The sequence below is a fragment of the Athene noctua genome, chromosome 5, assembly GCF_965140245.1.
Source record: "Athene noctua chromosome 5, bAthNoc1.hap1.1, whole genome shotgun sequence".
In the NCBI taxonomy this organism is placed as follows: Eukaryota; Metazoa; Chordata; class Aves; order Strigiformes; family Strigidae; genus Athene; species Athene noctua.
This window is the reverse complement of record NC_134041.1, coordinates 64568540-64589997: the sequence shown is the minus strand read 5'-3', so window position 1 is coordinate 64589997 and position 21458 is coordinate 64568540. Positions and strand designations below refer to the sequence as shown.

The following is a 21458-nucleotide window of genomic DNA, read 5'->3' as shown; positions in this document are numbered from 1 at the left end:
GTTCAATTTTCCTGTCTCACCTACTGAGACTGCAGGGCCCTGCAAGCTGCAACTCGACCACCAGCATTTTCTTTCTGCGCTGACAGGCGGGGGCCTGGGGAGCTCCGAGCTGTTGGGGGGTTAACTACAACAATATTTGTGCTTGTCTTTTACGAGGCAGCGTGTCAGAAAAGGTGCATCTCATACGTATGTTTTCCCCCCTCGCTGTCCATCTAGTCTGACTCTTCCCTCTCCATGTCTGGCCTACGAATGAAGCCCTCTGCAAAGCACATGGGGGCAAACATAACATTTCCCATCCAGAAAAGTTCTCCCTTTGACTTGCTGCAAAATTTTCAACACTTCAGTCTTCCCAGACTTTTGAAGCCATCTGAGGAAAGCCACTAGCAAAGCCCAGGCCTGCACAAGGGTCAGGGCAGTACGGCTACTAGGAACCTTCAACGTGTCACTCACAGTACTAGACAGTTATTAACAAAAGTTTCCCAAACACTGGGAAGCTTTATTCCTGCTCTATAGAGAATTGCAACATACCATGATTTTAGCAGTGCACTTGCTACTTAAAATATTCATCTCTGTTCAGGAAATCTGGCTTGCTCTTAGGCAACATCTGTCTCCTGAAATAAGTTCTAACAACTTAAGATATTTCTAAAACGGTGCAATAATCGAGCAACTTTAACACGTTATAATTTTGATGCTTTTTGAACAATATTTCCAGTGGGAATTACAGGAGGTTTCAGCATTCACCATACTTACTGATTGAACAATATCCTGGACCGGACTATGAACTTGAAGATGTACTCCAAAGCTTTCATGGCTTTGAAGAGCTGATCAGTGATACCACACTTCTCCGCATTATCCACGTACGTTTTTAAAACTTTAGTCAGTTTTCTGTTTAAACACAAAAAACACATCCAAGTTACAAGTATTCTCGCAGAGAATTTCAATTCTGAAAGGTTTGAAGAAAATATTATGTGCCTAAGTAGCGTCCACCAAGTTATAAGATTAAACACGCAACTAATAAACTCATTAGATTCTTATTTTTGCTGGTAAGTAGCTGCAACCTATTTTTGAGAAAAAAACCCACAGCACATCACACCATTCAACATACAAGTAATATGGCAAATCTTGGTAAGACTAATTTTTTGCTGGATATTTAGGGATATTCAGATTTAGGCTATTATAAAGATACAGCTACTAATAGTAACCAAAACAATAAAATAATTACAGACACACTATTAGAATTAAAACACATTAAATGGGAGTTTCTTCACTAAACAAGGCTTCCCCTTTACACAGCCTTCCCAGGGATTTGGGGCTAGAATTTGTGAATTTTATTTCTCAAAAATGTACGTAACATCAGTTGGATATTCTCTTGTTCCACATTTTAAAAATCTATCAAACTTAAAAGTGAAACAACTCTGAAAATAATACTATTTCAACTACCTCCCTTCCAATGAATATAAATCACGGGTTTTATGCAACTACAAGCAACTCCATTTTAAATCATTCTAGCCACACTATGCTGCAAGATTCACTCTAAAAGTAAGTACAACATTATATACCACTAAGAGAAAATAACACTGAGTAGACAGGTATCTTGATATATGTGCATTTATTTGAATAGGGGTAAACTGCCTAAGAATTTCAAGTATTCTTTTAAGATACTGTCAATGCAATCTCTCTTTACTTAAACTTGTGCAATAAAAGAGAGAGAGGGCAGGGATCTGTCATGCCCGTGGGCACAAGACAAGCCAGAATTCAGCTCTTCCAGCATCCTCAAACTCAAACCTGCCTGCAGCTCCCTGCATTTCAGGAAAGGAAGGACACTCCATCCCCACCAGCGACAGGGCCACCCAACTTCAGCTCTTGCTAATAAAACCAGAGGAAGTTTTATCCTTTACCCACTTCACATGAAGGCTGCAACAGTGGCTAGTTCTGACTAAAGGCTTTAGTTGTGACTAAAGGCTTAACTCTTCTTCGCTATTTTAAATAAATACTTCTCAAATATTTTCTGATCACATAAGAAAGACTATACGACAGTAAAATGCACAGCAGGCTTTCTGGTTCGGATTTATTTTCCTACAAAGAATGCAAAGCCATCCATTATATATTTTTCCTCCAACACCAATAGTCTGAAGCAGCAATGATCCTAACTGTCAACAAACACTTAAGACAGCAAAAATAATGAACCTTTGGTTTTTTGACAGTAATGCAAATAATATAGGGTAGAACATCAGTTTAATGGCCCAGACAACATATATTGGAAGCATCTTAGACATGATTTCTTTCTCAAGTATGACTATTATTTATGAATAGTTTCCTTACAAAACAATTCTCAAAATCATCAAATCACCCTCTCCTTCAACACAATAAAATCAAAACTTGTTCCTTGCGAATGACTGAAAGTTTCGTTACTGGTATTTCAGGACAAGGACATATTAACTCCCACCTTCTTCAAGAACCTCCCACCCTCCCAAGCTCTAGGGGAAAAATCCTAATTAAACTACATAAACAAGTAACTGAATAACATTATCTGGAGAAACTGTGCAAGCCACATTAGAAAAAGTAATTTTTAAAATTTACGTGTAGGCTAACGTAGCGCTGAAATGCTTCTTAATGTAGGTTTCCAAGACAGGATTAAAATGTTGAAATTTTCTGTCAGCAATCAGTCCAATGATAAAAACCTGAAAAAGCAGCATAATTATTGCACTATCCCCAAAATATCTTTAATACTGTACATTCAACTGCCTTTATTTTCACATAAGACACATTAGTAACACTAAAAACACACAGACTTCGGCTTTTCTTCTTTCCTGTGAAAATCTTCCTGTTTATAAGAAAGTTTTCTGTTATAAGCAGAAACTTCCTGTTTGTCCTAAATTCTGATGTTAATCCACTAAAATGACTGAATTTGATTGTTTCCATCTTTTCTGGAAGGATGACATCATGTAATCCAACCCCCTTTTGATCAAACCCAACCGAAATGTCAAATATTTTCCATGCATTTTAAATTAAATAAGTAACAGCTAATAAGACCTGTTTCATTAGTAATCTTCATTCTAGCTTTCACACCATGTTTATTTATCCGCCACTGCAGCACCTGCATTTTATTCGAATCACAAAGAGAACTTACCAAAGCATCAAACACTAACGTGTCAAATGTCTCACTCTCCGAGTTCTCCATCATTATGTTAAAAAGTGCATCCAATGTATCTTGAAGAAACTACAAATAAATATACAATTCATCACATTTTATAGGAAAGATTAAATTCAGATGTCACACAGGTTTCCACAGACATATTTGCTTTCTTTTATGTATTTTAAGAAGTCATGACATTTTAAAAGTTGGCTAAAAAAGAAAAATTTAACAATTTCAGCAAATTATTTTTTAGTTGTTTATTATATCTACAGATTCCTATCAATCAAATAGAAAGAAAAAGGGTCAGAAATCACACTTGATATACCTGAACAGTAAATTCAATCTATTATACTGAATGAATAAAAAATGTATTTCAAAACTCAGGTTCAACAGACAGTCAACAAGATCATGCAGTTTCTGAAAACCAACATTTCGGAGCACAAACCAGACAAGCAACCCAGTCTCATGCCAAATAAATCAAGTCATCCTCTTCACAAGTCAAGTATCACTCTTCACAACGGCATAAGCTCAGACCCAGAGTTTCAAATGAGAGCACACATGCAGGCATGGGAAACAGAGCACACAACCTCCTGCCCCAGGCCAAAACCTCCACGCCTCTACCACTCTCTAACGGGGGAAGAGTCTTCACTAGCCAGTTGGTGGGACACCCTGATCTGTGCAACACGAAAGTAAAAGCAGATTAGTGTCAGGGAACCCAAGTTAAGCAGAGGGATAAAAGCTGTTTTATGCATGTATAATTCCAGTATTTCTTCCCAGTGACAAGTACTACATGCATAGACCAGAGATACTCATCAATGCATTGAGTTTTATCAGCATGGGATTCTGTGTCTGAGCATTTTCTTCCACCAGATGACAAAAACAACACAGGCTCCTCAAGGGCAGAGTGAGGATGGATCATGGTCTCAGTCTGTATTTGTTTTGGTTGACAGAGACGGGGTTCAACATGGATTGTTCCAGCACATCTGTCTCAAATGAGATAAAAATGGGTTTTGCCTTGTAGACGAGACAAGGTATAGTTGGGGAAGAACGTCTGAACAAGCAGAAGACTAACTGATTCCTGAGACAGCAACTACAAAGTTGTTGTACACTGTGGGAGCAATGGAAAGGGCCTGACTCCCACATTACTCCCTTAAAAATTATCTATGCAATGAGTCTCCCAGATCAAACATGATTCACCTGGGCAACCTACTAAAACAACAGCTAAATTTCAGGAATTAACCTCCATTTCGGAGCTCACTAAACACTGCTGAATGCCAAACTTCCTCAAAACCAGTGAGCATAGAGCCACAGTTTGTGCTACTAATATCTAACGATGATAAAACGGAAGGGCCAAAATGCTTGCAGCTGGTTTTAGACTCTGGTTCTGGGGGAGATCCAGCTTGTCATTTCACTACAGGATTTGGGGGTGTAAAAAATTATAGCCTTTTCACACTCCATTCAATTAAAGAAAACATGCAAATAAAGTACATTTAACCAGCAGCTGGCAGGAAGGAAAGAGTAGAGCGCAGTTCTGAGCTCTGACAGGAGAAATTTCTGTCTTGGCTTGAAGAGAAGTAGTACTCCCAGATCCCAAGCACTGCCTGACTAAGTCCCCTTAAAAACAAAGGATGGTTAGAAGGCCACATCATTACCACTCAAGTCTTCATTTCACATTTAGGCATCATATATTGACATTCATTAGCAGAGTTCAAGTTTTAAATCTGTTCACAAGGACCTCATGTAACAGCAAGAAGAATACAGGATAGATGCTTTTGTTGTATAAAGTGGCAGGAAAACATTTCTCAAGTAGGGAGCTAGTATGAATAATTTTTAGACTATTACTTTACGTTCTCATATCCTATAGACTCTGTGCACGAATGGAGTCAGAGCCTCTGTTAAAGGGAGATAACATTTACAGTCTCCATACGCTATTGAAACAGTCAATCACAGAATGAGTATCTTGGCTCATCTCTACTTCGCAAGAAACGAACACCAATAGGCAGAGGCATTTCACCGGAGTTTTCAGAAAACAGAAATATTTTAACAGAAAAATTGAATGTGTTTTATCACATGGGTACTTTTTAAAATATACATAGACTGTACCATGTATTGTATTTAAAAACTTGAAGGACAAAAAAAGCTGATAGAAAGGAAGTTACAAAGTAGATATTACAAAGGTGCAACAGAGCAGTCTACACAAAGATTTTCTGAAGATTGCTGTAACAGATGGATAACGTAAATAGCGATCACCTAAAAAAAAACCCAGAAATGGCAGAGAGAGCAATATTAACCATGAACTCTTCTCTCCTATGCATTAATCAAGTTCTGCTCAGATCCCTGTGCAACAGGGAGAAGGGAGTACAATTTCATATGAGTCTTGCAACAGTGCATGGAGAAGAGGAAAAATTACAAGTGACAGAACGATGACAACGCTTGGCAGAAGCGAGTATCAGTGTCAAGATTTTAGCTATCACATGCTCCACAACAAAATAGCGGCAGGTAGAACCTTCCTGAAGAACAAATCATGTGAGATACTATTTCCATCCTACTTAATAAAGGATAGTATCAGATGTTTTAAGTTACTTCAAGATGAGGCATTCATTATGCTTCTATTAACCAAATAAAAATCCTCTGAAGTAAGGAAACAACACTACAGACCCTTAAGGATCATCTGTCCCCTATACATCACATCTTTTGACACTTTTAGATTTGATTTATTACAACACATTCAATAGTCCCAACCTACTCTTTTCCACAGCTAAACCTGTCTTTACATAGGTCTCTACAATCACAGAGTGGCCTTGACAAACGTAAATAACTTGTCTCAGCTGAGTATTTTCAGAAGTCTTTTTTTTTAAGACGTATCAGCAGCAGAGAGTAGGATTGCATTCCACATCCATGTATTAAAAATACATTTAATATCACCATGTAACAATGTTCTAATCTTGCAAAGAAAAAGAGCCTTTGCCTTCATGATTTTGTATATAAAAATTCACTGAAGTGCTAAAAGAAACCAAAACATTTTCAGAAATGTGTACTTTACATGTGCTTTACCACTACGCAGTTAAAATGTTCTCTGGGGGCAGGGAGAAAGGCATTAGCATCCTGAAGGCTGAGATCTCTGCTTACAATTTAACCTGCAAGTGCGTGCAGTGAGGCTGAGGCAGATGGGTGGGGAACAAAACAAAGAAATATGAATACCTCAAATTATGGGATTCAGAAAAATTATGATACCAAATTTATTTTTCAAGAAATTAACTTGTTACCTTAACCACTTCACCACCGTCAACTTTCATCAGCTGCTTCAAATTCTGCTGCAACAGGTTTGTGTTCGATCGCCATTTCAGAAGTCCCAAGAGATCAACTAGGAATAAGAAAGACAATTATATCACGCCAAATATTTACTGTCACTCACACTCCATAACTATGTTCAGGACAAATAGGTTTACTTCCTTAGGTCAGTTGATTTCTCTGGACAACAACATACTTCTAGTCTGCCTCTGGCACTGCAGAGAGTTAGCACAATACCTCTATCATGGAAAAACTCTGAAAGGCTTTCGAAAAAGCTGCCTGCTTTTGAAATGTCAGCATTAAAATCTAGGCCAAGAAAGTCTGATCCTTCAGTTTTAATTTGTTGTACACAACAGTTGAGTGTTTAGAAAAAGATGCCAAAATGAAATTAGTCAGCCACCAACACAGTCACATCCACAGGGCCGTGACTTTTCCAGCATTAATATTTCTAACTCCTTTGCTCTCGCTGAATAAACTGAAAAGAGAATAAGGCACAATACAAGGCAAACAGTTGCAAAATAAGCTAATTCGGTGGAAAGCTGTCTGCTTAATAACTCATAATACTCAAACTGCTTGGCTGCTTCCAAATGTTGGAGAGTTAGGGTACAGACCAGATCACGAAACAAATCAACTGCAAATGGTCTTGTCCCCAAATCCCCCCTCCCACTGGTTAGGCTGTGTCACTTCAGCACTCACTGATAAATAAGGGAATGCTGACGGCAAGCTCTCTCTCTTTTATTAGCCATAAAGAGCCACAACACCATTTTTTCTGCTTCCTTTAAGGAAAACCTCTCGCGAGGAACTCACAGTTGGTGTCCCCCTGCAAACAAACACGCTAGTAAATGTTAACCGACCCACTAAAGCACCAGTAAGTTAAACCCATCCCAGCATTTGTTGAGGCATGACCTGAACTGCCCACAAACCCAAAACCCCAGCTCATCCTGCCTTTGCCAAACCAGCATCAGGGAAAAAATCCACCCTGCCCCATTAAAAGTCAGTTTTCAGCACAAAACAATCTGTGAGCCACCCTCAGCAGAAGTCCCCAGAGAGAGAGACAAACAGAAGATTTTAAATACTATCTACCTGAAGTTTAGCCACTGGGTTACTACTGCACATTACCCAACTACCAATATGGTTAATATTATGTGAATTCTGCCCAATGTAACTCTTAAAGGATGGGCAGTTTCTCCCAAACAACATTCCCTCAGTTCTTTATTCCAAACTTCCAAAACAACCAACAAAATGTTTACCAAGGAACACATCTGCAGAGTATATTCTGGAAATGATATGCAGAGACCCAGAGCAGCTGCTATACTTTCCTCAAAATCTTCCATTCTAAGCAATAAATACAATTACTTCTACTGGAATGGACTGCGGTGCTCCCTGGGATAGATTCTCCTCTGAGTAGCACTCAAAGCAAGCCTTCTTATTATCTCTTTGGGAGTAGAAGTAAAGAGCTTTTTACTACATTATGGCTTTGAACAACTCAAGCCCTCAATTTTTTAAGTTTCATAATATAACCTACTAGAAGTCTATAGACTGAAACCAAGATCTTAGGACTCAACATTAACAGAAAAATTGCTTCTGGAAGAAAAGTAAAGATGCCTCCATGAGGTAACTAAAGTGTTTCATGAATCTGTTTATATCAGCTTTTCACCACTGGGTTTGATTTGGGTCTGACTTCTAAAAAGGCACCAGTTTGACAAAAGAAATGATGTGAACAGAAACTAGCCCACACACTGTCTTTGAATGGCATCGTGTATTGCCCCAAGAAAACAAACCCACATGTGCTTTCAGCATGATGACACAGCAAATGCTAAATGAATATACGTATGTGAACAGAAAATGTCAGTGCAGTCCAGCTGCCAGAAAGAGAAAAATAAGTTGCAGTGTGCAGTAAAAATGTGTATTCATACTCTCACTGCAAGCATTAACCCCAACAAAGTTCCAGTTGGTCAGTTAATCCTACTCTTTTAATAGGTCCAGGTATAAAATAATACAGTAAGCAGAACAGGATAAGAATGAAAAACAGTATTTTAGCCTAGTAGTAGTAGTAATAGTAAATAGTAGTACTGTAGTCAGCCTAGGTTCAAGCGAAATTTATGTGATCAGAACATACCAGAGCACTAAGAGTGAGGATTTTCAATTGCAAAGGGTTAGTACAGACACCCAGCCTGTCAAGTAGCCAGTAGCAACTTTACTTTGGGTTAATGTATTGATGATTATATTGGATACATATAAAGATCTTCCCTTACATCGTATTTAGCAATTGGAAGCAAATGGTCCAACGCCCAGGTTATACACTTTCTTTGACCTGTATCTATGCAAAGGTTTCCCTATGGAGATACCCAAATGTTTCTCCAAACCCAGTCACAGGGATGAAATTAGATAATATAACTGAGTTGAAGTCAGATAGTATTTTCACTCTAATTACATTTCCATGGGTTCTTTGAAATAATATTCCATTCTGACTTTAAACATTTAATTCTCCACTCTGTTTTAATTCTGTGTTTACATCTTCATTGTTATATTCTTCATTTATGCCATCACAGCACCTGAATTTTTCATGTCATGTGTATTGCTTTTTTTAAAATAAAAATTATCAGTTGTGTTAGATGACTAAAATCTCACTCAACTGTTCTCTGAAAGCCTGCTTTCCTTGGTTCCTCAATGTCTTGACTCCAAATCAGTAACAGTCACTATTATCTAGAGGTTTGAGTCCTTCAGGCAGAAAAGAAAACATAGAAATACTTTGAATAAGCCTTACAGACACCCTGGATGCTTCACCATAGCAAATCCATAGGTGGAACACTAGACAGCTCTCTGGTAATCAGAAACAGTTTTCCAGCAAGCCCATTACCAGAATTTCAGTTCTATTGCCATCACCTTGACAACAAAAGGATATCCAGCTTGACAGTCCTGTAAGAAGCACTGGTAAGATTTACTATCCCCCAGCAGTGTTTGTATAGAGGGCGATGTCACATCTGATGCCATTTTGCCCCCCTTTCTGTATTTCCTGGTATCTCCAAGCTTCTAGCTGAAAGAAGAAGATTCAAATACCAAGACTGCCTTGCCAATGCAAGAGAAAACAAGACCTCGTTTGTCACAGCTCAACAGGCTACTCAGAAAAAGGAAAATAAAATCAACACTCAGCCCTGACTTGGACATGACTTGAGGAACAGATTCAAAGCAGACCTTGCTATCAACTGACCCTAAGAACAGAAGGCCCAACACTTCCCACCCCAGAGAGATCTACTGAGATGTTATCAACTGCAAGCAGATATCCCCTAACATATGGGATCAAATTGCTCACTTCTGACTTTAAAAACCCAGACAAAACCAATTTAAACACAAACAAAACCACACAAACTTGGGGTGTCTGCTGATGCATTCAGTGCCCCACGACACAAACGATAGTAAAGCAAGTGTAAGGTGTCAAATGGTCAACCAGGCCCTAGAGAAGGTGGGAACCCAGGGCCACGCTGTCCGTAACTACACCAGGTGACGGCGGCGCTCAGCCATGACTTCAACACGCATCTCTACAGTTTGATATGGTTTCATATCAATTCTCCAATTTCAGAGTTTTCATACAAAAACGCACTTGAAGTTTCAGGTCAAAGTGTTTCTTCAGCCCATAAAGGACATACTTGTTACCAAAAGTCTTGAGAGTAGAACGAAGGCATGCGTTGCCATAGCCCTGTGGATACGGGAGGAAGGACATTCTCTTCTGCCTCAGATGGCAAAGGAGGAGAATCTGGCCAGGAGGAAACACGATGAACAGCAAATTCTCCTGCCTCTAAGAGCTGATTTTCTCCCTGATTCTCCAGAAGGTTGGGGGTTTTTTTCGCTTGTTTTCAGACGCTCCTCCTATTTGGCTTACATCGCTATTCCTCCTCAAAAATTGAAAGCAAAATATAAAAAAAAGGCCAGGAAGTGTGTTGCTATAATACATTCTGCCACAAATCACTAACAACTGCTCAAATGTTAACTAAGTAGATACTTCATACTATCACTTTCTCTCAAAGAAAATAGCTGAAGTGTTACCACTGGCCAAGTTTGCTATTTTGGAGACTTTTCAGATGCTAAGGACATCAATTACTAACAGAAAAGCAGCATTAATAACTTGCAGTTTACAGAGAACTGGAGTGTTCAAAGAGCTTATATACAAAAAGATAGTCTGCAACATCAAATACAATGCAGAAAGAGCTGTATGATTAACATACTTTCAGAACTGCTAAAAATAAGTCTTAAAGCCCATATTCTAAGGTACTTAGAGAGGGTGAAAAAAGAACTATTACAGGTAACCAAAAGAAGAAAATTATGTTTTAGCTCAACCTTTTGGTAAATGAGGATAATCACAGATTTTTACTTAGTAATTTTAAAGAAAGTTAAAGGAAGACCATTAACCAACAATTTTACAGAAGTTAAAATGAGCTTCAGAAACTATAATCTGAACAGCACTGCCAATTTTTAAATGAAAAATGATACTTGAGGGAAGAACTGAATGATGAAATTTTTTTGCTTGTTTTCTAAACTGCTTAAGGATGCATGGTGATCTTGTTTAACACTGTTAAAGTACTTTGCACAGAGAGAAGAGGCTTTGGCAACTGAGGAAAAAAGTTTCACAGACAACATAATTAACAGTAGCATTAAATAAAGATCAAGAGTTCAAAGTGAATTATATATAAAATTAAGCATGAAACAATGCTCAATCTTAATTTTAATAATAGTCCTGCAAAAGCAATGTCAATATATTGATCAGTATGAAATACCTGAACTACTAGCAAGTACTAAGACAGACTGAGGGGAAAAAAAAAAAACTAAAATCACAAACAAAAAGCAGCTCAATTCCACATGCTGGTTTCTGCGTTCTACAAAACCCCAAAACCACAATGTTACTGTTGAGCTATGATCCCATCTTTGCTATGAAATTCCAAAATCATTTCTGAATTTTTGCTAAACACCCTCTTAGGCTCCAAGACTGCCAGACTGCAGTGAATCTGATGTGCTCTGAATATGAAACACCTAGGATGTGCTGGAACAGAGATGCCACTGAAAAACACTGCAATAAAATTATGAGTTGACTACAAAGTCGTCCCAGAGTTGTAACTTTCCCCCCGGACAGAGGAGAACTCATTAACGTGACAATCCAGTCGTCATTCCCACCCACCCCCTGTCCCAGGCCCTCCTCATCCACAACCTCGACGCCCGACAGAACTCCCTGAGCCGAGCCCTCCCTCCTCCTGAGTCACAACGGAACGATCCCTTTCCCTGGCATGACTCACTCACATCTCAGTGACCCACCCACACTCTCGAGTCTACTTCTGGTGCAGCAAAGAGAACGAGGGACCGCTCCATGGCAACGAAGCGCAAAAATTACAGAGAGTGCACAGTCTGGAAATGTGAAATATTTGCTTTGGTGGCTGCCATCAGCTCGACTTTCCACAGCCTTTGGATACAGTCAGCCAGCTGATAAATACACATGAAAAATGTATATAAGGGAAGTTTTAAAAGGAATAAAATACGCCAGCGCCATTCCCGGTACTGTGTGTTTGTGTGAGGATGTGTGAACGCGAGGGTGACCTCTACTCTCACGCTCACATCCCTTCTGCCCAACACAAGAAAACATCAGAGATTTCTTCAGACGTAAGATATGAACACTGCACCTTGGAAATAACAGAAAACAGCTTATTTGGGAGCAGAGCCATGATATCACCTACTCTTGAGAGCAAACTCATCCTCTGAATGCTATTATTCGTACCCACAGAGAAGCAAAATGCCCCAGAGCCTGTTTTCAGTGTACAACAGTATAAAAGTCTCAACTAAATAGCAAGCAATATTCCTGTTTCCATTTAACTTGGGATTCTTCTGGTTTCTTAGAGACATGTACTGCTCTAAAGCAAAACAAAGCCCATAGGCAGAGAAAAGGCTGGATAGTACACACCCTCAGCAGATGCTTTTGCTGCATCCAGACAACTCGATCCAAGACTGTGTGGCAAACACCCCACCACCCATTCACAAAGGAAGGGGGACAGGAAAGTCAGTACATACAACCCCACTGCAACCCGAGGAGAGGAAGCTCCAACAGTTCTATGAACTTACCATTCTGGGTAAGTTTTGTTGAACAAACTAGAGTAGAAATCTGGAAAGAGTCTTTGCTGATGGTGCAGCTTCCGAGGTTCTGCATGCTCTTGCCTGTTGCAGAGTGTCCCTTTTCCTCCAGTTCTATTTTAGTGGATGGCAGGCTTAAATATGTCGAGGCATCCTCCAGCTTCTTGGCTTCTGCCTACAGTAGTGTTTTAAATACAACATGAAACAACATGCAAACAGATAGTAAAAAACTTTGGTAATAATAAAATTTTACTGTTGACACAATTTTCTTAGGTTTGCTCCAGAACTGAAGCTATCCAATGGGTCTTTAACAACAGTAATTTAGCACTAACTTGTCTGCAGATTAGAGCCAAGATGTGATAAAGAGCTGCAGAAGTAACTTTTCCCAGCCATGAAAACCCACATAATACTCAATAACAAGTGCCTTTGGAATCAGAACATCCCCAGCCAAACGTATTCAAGGTTTAACAGTCAATCTGCCAAACATGCAAGTTGCACAGTACTTGCTATTTAGTTGCTTGATCTAACAGAACAGTCTATAAAACATTTTTCTGTGCAATTCTGTAACAGTAATTCACTAAAAGTCAGTCAGCTGAGGTAGCTACTATAGAAAGACTAAAGTATCTCAAAATTCTACCTTGTAAACTATAAGGTCATGTTCTCCATCTCTCAAAGTTGTTCCATCATATCTCATGAGCTTCACAAATGCTAGGGCAAATATTTTCTCAGATTTATCTTTGGCTGTTATAAAAAAAAAAAAAAGGAAGAAAAAACGCAGCACATAATTGTTTGATACTTACACAGACAGTCCACCTAAATCTCAAAAATATGGATAACCTGTAAATGAACGACCGCAGCAAAGACTCTCACATGGAGAAAGTGTACGAGAAATTAGGATAGGTTGCTAAATGCAAGACAGAACCAAAACAATGAAAAATAAACGTGTAAGAATCTGACCACACCAACAGTACCTAGATGCTTAATGTTTCTATATCTGTCTTTTAGAAAGCTGGATTAAAGAAAAAAAAAATTAAAAACAGAGCTTTGATGCCTTTAGAATGTTCAGGTATTTAGGAGTTAGAAGTATGGCAGTGCTTGGTGCCCACAACAATGATTTAAAAACCAGCACTGAGGATCCCATCAGGGCTCTGTCACTGGGAAGGGGAACGGCAGAACCAAACCAGAAACTGGATCCGTAACTGCAGATGAAGAGCCCAAGTTTCTGAAAGCTAACCCACTCTACAACCAACATGAACTGAAAAATACATTTAGCTTGTTCTTGTTGTTCAAAATCTACTATCAAAAAGAAAACCAAATCCATGGGGCAAATAGAAAGCATAAAGTTCAGAAGTAAAACTAGAAGGAAAGTACAATCAACTTGAGATAGCCCAGGGAGCCTGTGAGAAAGCCCTGCAGCCCAAATGCATGGCCTGTACTTAATATCTAAACCATGGCCAACCTACATTTTGGAGTTATCTTAAAAAAAATATTTCTGACTCTAGTAATTTGTAGCGCAAAATCATGATTTTGACACTTATGACAGATTTTAGCCATATTGTTTTTTAGCAAGTATCAGTCTCTAAACTAAGTAAATCTTCTATTAATAATCAGTTTGCAAAATATACAGCTTCAATTAAATAACCACTATGGGGTAATGTACTATGTATGACACAGATACGTATAGATGAGGAGTATTACATGTCTTAAAATGCATCCGGTGGACACGACCTGATTAATGCCTTTGTCTACACATTTATTCTACAGCAAAAAAATTTTGCTGCAGATTTAGAAAGGCTTCCCTATACAGAGAGCCAGCCCCTGTAATCACTGTGTGGAAAGAACATTATCACAACCCAGGCAAATCCCCAAACTTCACTGCAAAGCAACCGTTGACAAATGGAAGATGTCTGGCTGTCTCGATCTCATCCTCAACAGCTCAAAGCATTTCAGCTGCCAGCAACGTTACAGGAAAGCTGAGGAAAACCACAAGCTCTCAAATATCTTTTAGATGAAAATCACTTCAAAACAACCACAAGTCAGTCTGAAAACCAGACGCAGAAACCGAGTTTCTTAATGCCTAAATCTTCAATTACTGATGCTAAGCCTACTGTAAACTCTTTCACATTCCCACTTTGCACACGGTGTTGTTAAATATCTTTACTACCCTCTACCCACCTGCTCTAAGATATATAATATCACAACCCTTTCAGGTGCTAACTGAAAGATTTATTCACTAGTTTTTTATTTGACTTGGAGAAATAACTGGTCAGGAAAGGAAAAACAATGTCAACAGTTAAGAGTGAGGAATATGTAATGGAAAAAAGAAGCTGAGATGCTAATATAAAATAAGCAGGCAAAAAACTTATCCCCATACTAAAAGCAATTATAATTGGCAATTACAGATTAGGAATGTTATATGCCCATTTCAGGAGATTTTGGCACCAGGAACTGACAAGAACCATAACAAAAAGACTGAATTACTCACAGTCCTGTGATGATCTATGACGGAACGTGAACCTTAAATGACTGCGGTTCACATCTTCAATAGGGATTGCGACCTTCACATATTGGGAAAGAGGACAGAGAAAGAAAACAATCGGTACAGGATCATCAAAAATCATCGACCACTACCAAATCTCACGTAGACATCTTTCAACAATATGCTTGGTGTTTTCAGAAAGATTAATGTTAAGTACCAGCTTCATTTCGCCCTAGAGGACCTTGAAACATCACAGATTCCCCAGGAAAATCACTGATTCTTGCACCAAGAGAGAAGGAATGAAGCCAGCCTGTTAAGTTACCCCACCAGACCTGCAACTTCAGATGGCAGGCTGTAACCTCAAAGCCTCCTCTACTGCTCCCCCCAGCTCAGGAATAAGCCCCTCTTGAGTTTGACTGGTAGAGGTGAACTTGATAATCAACAGCAGCAAAGTAAGAGTTCTTAACATATTTGTTATCTATACACTGATAGTAAACGTAGGACAAATGTTGTATCTCTGATTCACACGTAACCAGTGCGCAGAGATGTAACCACTGCTCTTCTCCACCGGTACTGTTGCTAGAGCTGGTGTATTGTCTTAAATCACACCCACGTTCCGGCCCCAACACCACGTCTAGGTTTCTGCCATTCCCTAGCAGCCACTTTCTGCCTACAGATGCCACAAAAGCAACTTTGGACTCAGAACAACAGTGTGCAGAGGAGCTGTTAAGTCCCTTCCTCACACACATATACTGCTCCCACTGACTACAGCTAGACAGAATATATTTTATAAAGCTAACGTCAGCCTCCTCTGTATTGTTAAAGCTTGGCATTTAAGCTAAAATGTTATTACCCAAGCAAATTCAGCAACCTTAAAGCACAATCAGCCAGATCCCAAACCACTGATGAGTTCAACAGCATGGCAATTCTGTTTTAACCTTAATATATCCTGCTTCTCTAGGCCAGCTTCATGGAAATAGGAGTAAACCATTCCTAAACAGGTGTTGGGAGTTCCCCCACAACACTTGTCTTGACCAAAAGGATGAAATAAAACTCACCGTGCAATAAAAAGTCATATCTGTTTCCAGCAGTCTATGTGCTATTCCTTTTGTTCTACTAGACACAGTCACAAGCGTTGGATTTCCCTAGTTTTATTTCTCAAGGCTTTCCACTGAAACCTATATTAATTGCATATTAACCCAGAGAAGTTAGTGTAACAGTTTACATACCTTTACAGTCTCAAACCAGCGAGGCTGCTTTACTTGGTAATATATTACTGACTTGTACTCTGAGATGGCTTCATCACCAGCACCAGGAAAAATAACGCTCTTGAACACACAAACAAAAGAGGAAATGTTTATGTCCATCTTAAACTTCATTTTTTCATCCAAATAAACAAAAAAAAACCATCCGTGAAGTAGGTCAAAATGAGACAGAATGGCTCATGCTCAGAGCTCTTTGTGAAATTAGTATCAAAGTGCATGTAGTGACATGACAAGGTGTTATGACAAAGGAGTTTTGCTGTAAATAAAAACAGGAACTTCAGTTGACAGAGAAAGGTGTTGAAAAGGCCTAAACAGATATACATCAAAATCAAAGAAACCCAGATGTTAAATACTTTAATACCTCTAATCTTTTGCCATCTTCATCATAAACAGATACTGTAACTTCTACATTCTTCGCCGTTGTTTTACTGCCTTTGTCAAAATCTCCCTGAACCAATGTTACATAGATGTCATTACGAACATCACCTAGAAGGAAAAGCAAAGCACAAACTTCTTAATTTTTATAGAGTACCTATTGATTTGTGAAACCAACGATACACAGAAACAGCAGCCAACACATTTTAGTAACAGCAATTATACACAGACACAGCAAAACATTTAAAAGCCACAATATCTTCAACATTCAAAACTATTAGTACTGAAAACAGCTGTTTAGCTAAAATACTGCAAAGATTTCTTAAGTCTTAACTATCAACTCATAGTGCAGCAAGTTGAATCTAACAAACAAACAAAAATCACACTATTTCTGGACTGACAGTATGCCAATCATTAAGACTATGTACCATATCACTCAAAAAAGCACCACAGTTCCACCTTTGTTTTTTTAAACACAACTTTTCATTATTAATTTGAAATTATGAGTTTTAACACAGTCATTACTTAATCCCACACACAGATATTTTGCAATTTAAAAATATTTAAACAACCTGCAGAGGTCTGTTTAACTTGTAACATCAGGAAGTGGTTTGATGGTTTTGTGGCTTGGGGGTTGCAGGGGAGGGTTGTGTTTAGCTTTGTATCTTAAGATGCTCTTCGACTACACCCCGATTCAATTGAAATTTTAAAAATGAATTGGGGAAACGGGGGATTTCTGCTAATTTCATGAGGCAGATGGTTTACAAGCCAACATACAGTCGTAACGAGCAGAAGTGCTGAGGCACTTACACCAGACTGGATATATAGTGAAACATCTGACAAATGTACAGTCAGCAACCACAGGGAGAGCTGGAACTGGGATGGGTTCTGAAAATATCTAATGGATCCTCCAGAGCACATCAATCTGAAAAGGACCGTGCAGGGTTTTTTCTGTAGTCTGTTGCTTATGGCCATTTATTGAGAAGTACCATGTTTTGTTTTGTTTCTTTCATAAACACCAGAATTGAACATCCACAGAATACATGTATTTAGGACAGACAGTATGGCTTTCTTTCAAATACATTATCCAAATCTAGTACACACCCTAAGTGACTTGCATATCTCTTAATCCAACCCGCTCCTCTGAAAATCTTTCTAGTTTGGATTCATCACAGGAGATACGAGTTGCTGCCCTTGCTAGGGAAATAATCTGGAATGTGTAATTCCTATACTTTTTTCTTCACTGGAACAAGAGGAGAATTTCCACTGTCACCGTGATATCATATCTTTGGGGGTGGGTAGTTAGTTTTATTTATTGATGCCGCACACGTGGCAGGTACTAACACAGTATTTTGCATTTATTTTAAATGAGACCAAATCCTTTGGTGATCCATTATTTCTAACGTACCTCAAATTCACCCTTTTATTTTTCCCCCCAAAGCTTCCATACATACAGATATTTAAGGAAGATTAAAATATAACAAAGCGGTATTAAGTCCCACAATGACTTACCAGGCATAATAATCTCAGGAAACCCCATTTTCCGAGCCACGGCTGTTGACCTATCCACTAAGTGTGGAAACTCTTTCCTAATCTGATGAATATCTCCTGGAAGAAGTTTCAAAGTCACCCACAAACCTGTTGTATAAAAACCACAATTATTAAACTGGTGGGTTTTTTTTTTCTATTTACTAAAGATTTTTTTTTTTTTACACGTTCTAAAATGGAAGAACATACATTAAGGTAACTGCTCTTCATTTACAAAAAATACAAAGTATTTTAGAACACTCGAAAAAAACAACCCACTGCAAGCAGAAACGTGAGTACAACGCACATGGTATGTCTGATTATATCAGACTTTCTGGAAAACTGTATAAAATGCTCGCCTGAAAGCTGACTGGCTAATAAAAAAAAAACTGAGAAACTGGAAATCTGTGCAAAATAAGGATTCAGGCCTTTGTATTGTACACTTTGCAGCAGTACCATCTAGCAGGCGTCTTGGCAGGGAGGAGTTCGGCAGATGCATGTAGCTTCCCTTACACGGGCTTACCAAAGGCAAAAATTTTATTCACCGTTTAAAAACTTCAATACAACAGGTCTCCATTCAGAAGAAAAACACGTAAGCAAGACCAACAGACAAGGAGGAGGAAAGGCTTGGTTTCCAGCTGGACCTACTGAAGTCTGGACTGGAAAGATGCAGACAAGCCTACTGTGCCCTTGGCACGAAGCTGGAGTGACCCTAGAAGAACCCCTTCTCCTCACAGAACAAGGCTTCTCTCCTCATTGAAGTCTTCCACAAAGGGTCTCATGGAAATACAGTTATTAAGCCATTAGCAGAATGGCCTCAAGCTTGTATCTCTCCTCTGAACTCTCACCAAGTTCTTTCTAATGAAATGTTTATCTTCCACAGGAAGAAAGACAAGTGGCAATGCTGATTTGAATGAAAAAATTAAACATTACTATTAACAGCCAACTAATATTGAGATGCCAACAAAGACAGCACCAACAGCAGAGACGTACCCTGAACTGATTCATCACCACCACCCCCATAAGTTGTTTTTACTGTGCTGAGCACAAAGAAATCTACAGCATCAGCTTTACGCAGTCGACATTTTTCTCTTCAGTAGGAGAAGCAGCCACTAAAAAGCTGCTGCTTGCCAACTAACATCAGGCACACTTGTTACAGGAAAAAAGATAACAAAGTGAAAAACACACAAAAAAAAAAAACCAACCAGAGAAGTCTTACTCTTGGGAAAGTGACTGGCAATCAAATTTAAGCATGAAGTAATTACAGCAGCGATTTGCAGAAGAAAATCCTAAAATTAAAGTCTATGAAAAATACCCCAAAAAATATTCATCTATAAAACAAATTGTGGGTTATCCTTTTGCACACACAATTAACCATACATTCATTTTGTACATATTTGGCAGCTAGCTTTCTTTTCTATTAAAATCTCTTATGAAAGGCTGTATGCTGACTTGTTGCCAGAGATGGTTCTAACAGCTGCCATTTCATTAAACAGTAACTGTACCTACGTTGAGTGGCTAAGCAACAACTCCCAATTCTTTCCTGTTTGCTTGGGCACTTTCATAGGGAAAGAATCTGAAATGGGTCAAAGCAGCTGAAAAGTTTCCTCCTTTCTGATGCACACTGGCCACATGTGAACACAGGGGGAGGAAAGCAGATTTAAGTTTTCCTCTTTAGCTAATGGATGATTAAATAACACTTTATTTAGATTTTCGTTTGCTATTAATTAGTAAAAATAATAAATATATATATAAATATAATTTTCCTTAGGTCTACTGTGCAGATACCCCCTACAAACGAGACATATTCACACACACAAGTGTCTGGTGAAAGCTCTGTGCTGACCTGCATAACACTATATTAATCCAGATTCCCCCCCAAAACATACTGAAGCCAGTACAGTAATAACTGAGCCATCCCACAATTCACTTTTTAACGGGCAGACACATTATGATCATGAGGTTTTGTATACACACATAACAAAAAAAACCCCCGAAGCAGCGAGACTTTGGAAGCTAGCTCAGTTTGGTGTCAGCGCTGAGCGAGGAGCAGAGGAGGAGCAGCCCCCAAGAGAGGGGAGCAGTGGGGTTTGCTGTGCTCTGGCTCTGTCCTTACCACCTCCAACCTCAGGTGGGCACGGTGCTGGCAGGAGCAATGCCCTGGTCTTCTTGAGAGGAAGCCAAAGGCTGCGAGTGCAGATGTGAAGTGAAAAAAAAAAATAAGGTAAAGGAAGAGCATATCCCTTCCTTCAACATGAGGAGGCCAAAAGTCCACAGCTCAAGGGCACAAGAGGCCACTCTGAGTCATCGCTTCCAGTACAGAAATACAAACATGTCCAGGTGATGGACAATGCAGAGAAAGGACAGACAACCTGTACAATTAATGCTGGGAGGGGGGAAGGTGTGGTGCAAGGAGGGGATGGCAGAATGAGCCCTGAAGGATGGGGAAGAGGGGGAACAAACTGTGCAAACACATATTCTGTTACCAAACAGCAGTGAACAACTGAAGGTAAATATTATGCACCCTCGATTCCAAAATTAAAATAATCACACATTACAAATCAAGCGATGAGCAATTTTAGGTACCCCAGTGTATATAAAGAGCAGTACATACCCTGACCCTTGTGGTTAACTTCTTTAGCAGCAATCACTTTGTTTATAACAGTCTGAAGGAAATCATTCTCCCCTGCCACCCTGGGTGAAAAACGGGATGATATGTTCAGCTGCTTGTGTCGAATGGCGTCATCCAACGCTAGCCTGGAGGATGCACATGACGACCAACACCAGGAAACAAAGGGTCACAGAAAACCAGAAGTCACAGTAACAAGGGAACACACAAGATCATATCATAGTTGTGACAAAGAGTATATATTAGTCAACGCAAGACAAAGGACAGAAAAGGTAACAAGAAAGACAGAGGAAGATCATTAATCAGAAGAACGTTGATCTACCCCAGAGATGTACAGCACACCTGCATTGTTACTTGTCCCTTCAGGGATGTGCATGCACAGGCCCCAGTAACACTCTGTGAGGATTGGAAGGATGTCTCCTGCCTGAGAATCCTCTGTTAAGCAGCACCAACCCATACAGGCAGTTTTCTCTTCAAAATATATATATATATATATATATATATTAGACTGGCCCTTCAACCCCTCCAGGGTCACTTCTGTCATTCTATAGGTGAAGCAGCAGTGCATACCCTCTGAAGGAAAAGCTGCCATAAACCTCAACAGAAATGGCATAGGAGAAGAAAAGCAGATAATCCAAACATTCT

The 21458-nt window shown here is 39.2% G+C and overlaps 1 protein-coding gene across 2 annotated transcripts in view; it reads right to left on the bottom strand.

The window, feature by feature from the left end:
• DOCK1 (dedicator of cytokinesis 1) overlaps nt 1-21458 on the bottom strand; it is a 314808-nt gene that overhangs the window by 247979 nt on the left and 45371 nt on the right. Inside the window, exons 12-22 of one of the 2 annotated variants that reach the window (XM_074907950.1) lie at nt 20799-20941; nt 18170-18295; nt 16644-16768; nt 16247-16345; nt 15024-15096; nt 13176-13279; nt 12530-12713; nt 6403-6500; nt 3131-3220; nt 2581-2681; nt 751-885 (exon numbers count right to left, since the gene is read on the bottom strand). In XM_074907950.1, coding sequence (XP_074764051.1) covers nt 751-885; nt 2581-2681; nt 3131-3220; nt 6403-6500; nt 12530-12713; nt 13176-13279; nt 15024-15096; nt 16247-16345; nt 16644-16768; nt 18170-18295; nt 20799-20941 — 1278 coding nt within the window. The remainder of the gene's footprint in view (nt 1-750; nt 886-2580; nt 2682-3130; nt 3221-6402; nt 6501-12529; nt 12714-13175; nt 13280-15023; nt 15097-16246; nt 16346-16643; nt 16769-18169; nt 18296-20798; nt 20942-21458) is intronic. The other variant, XM_074907951.1, reaches the window with a different exon arrangement.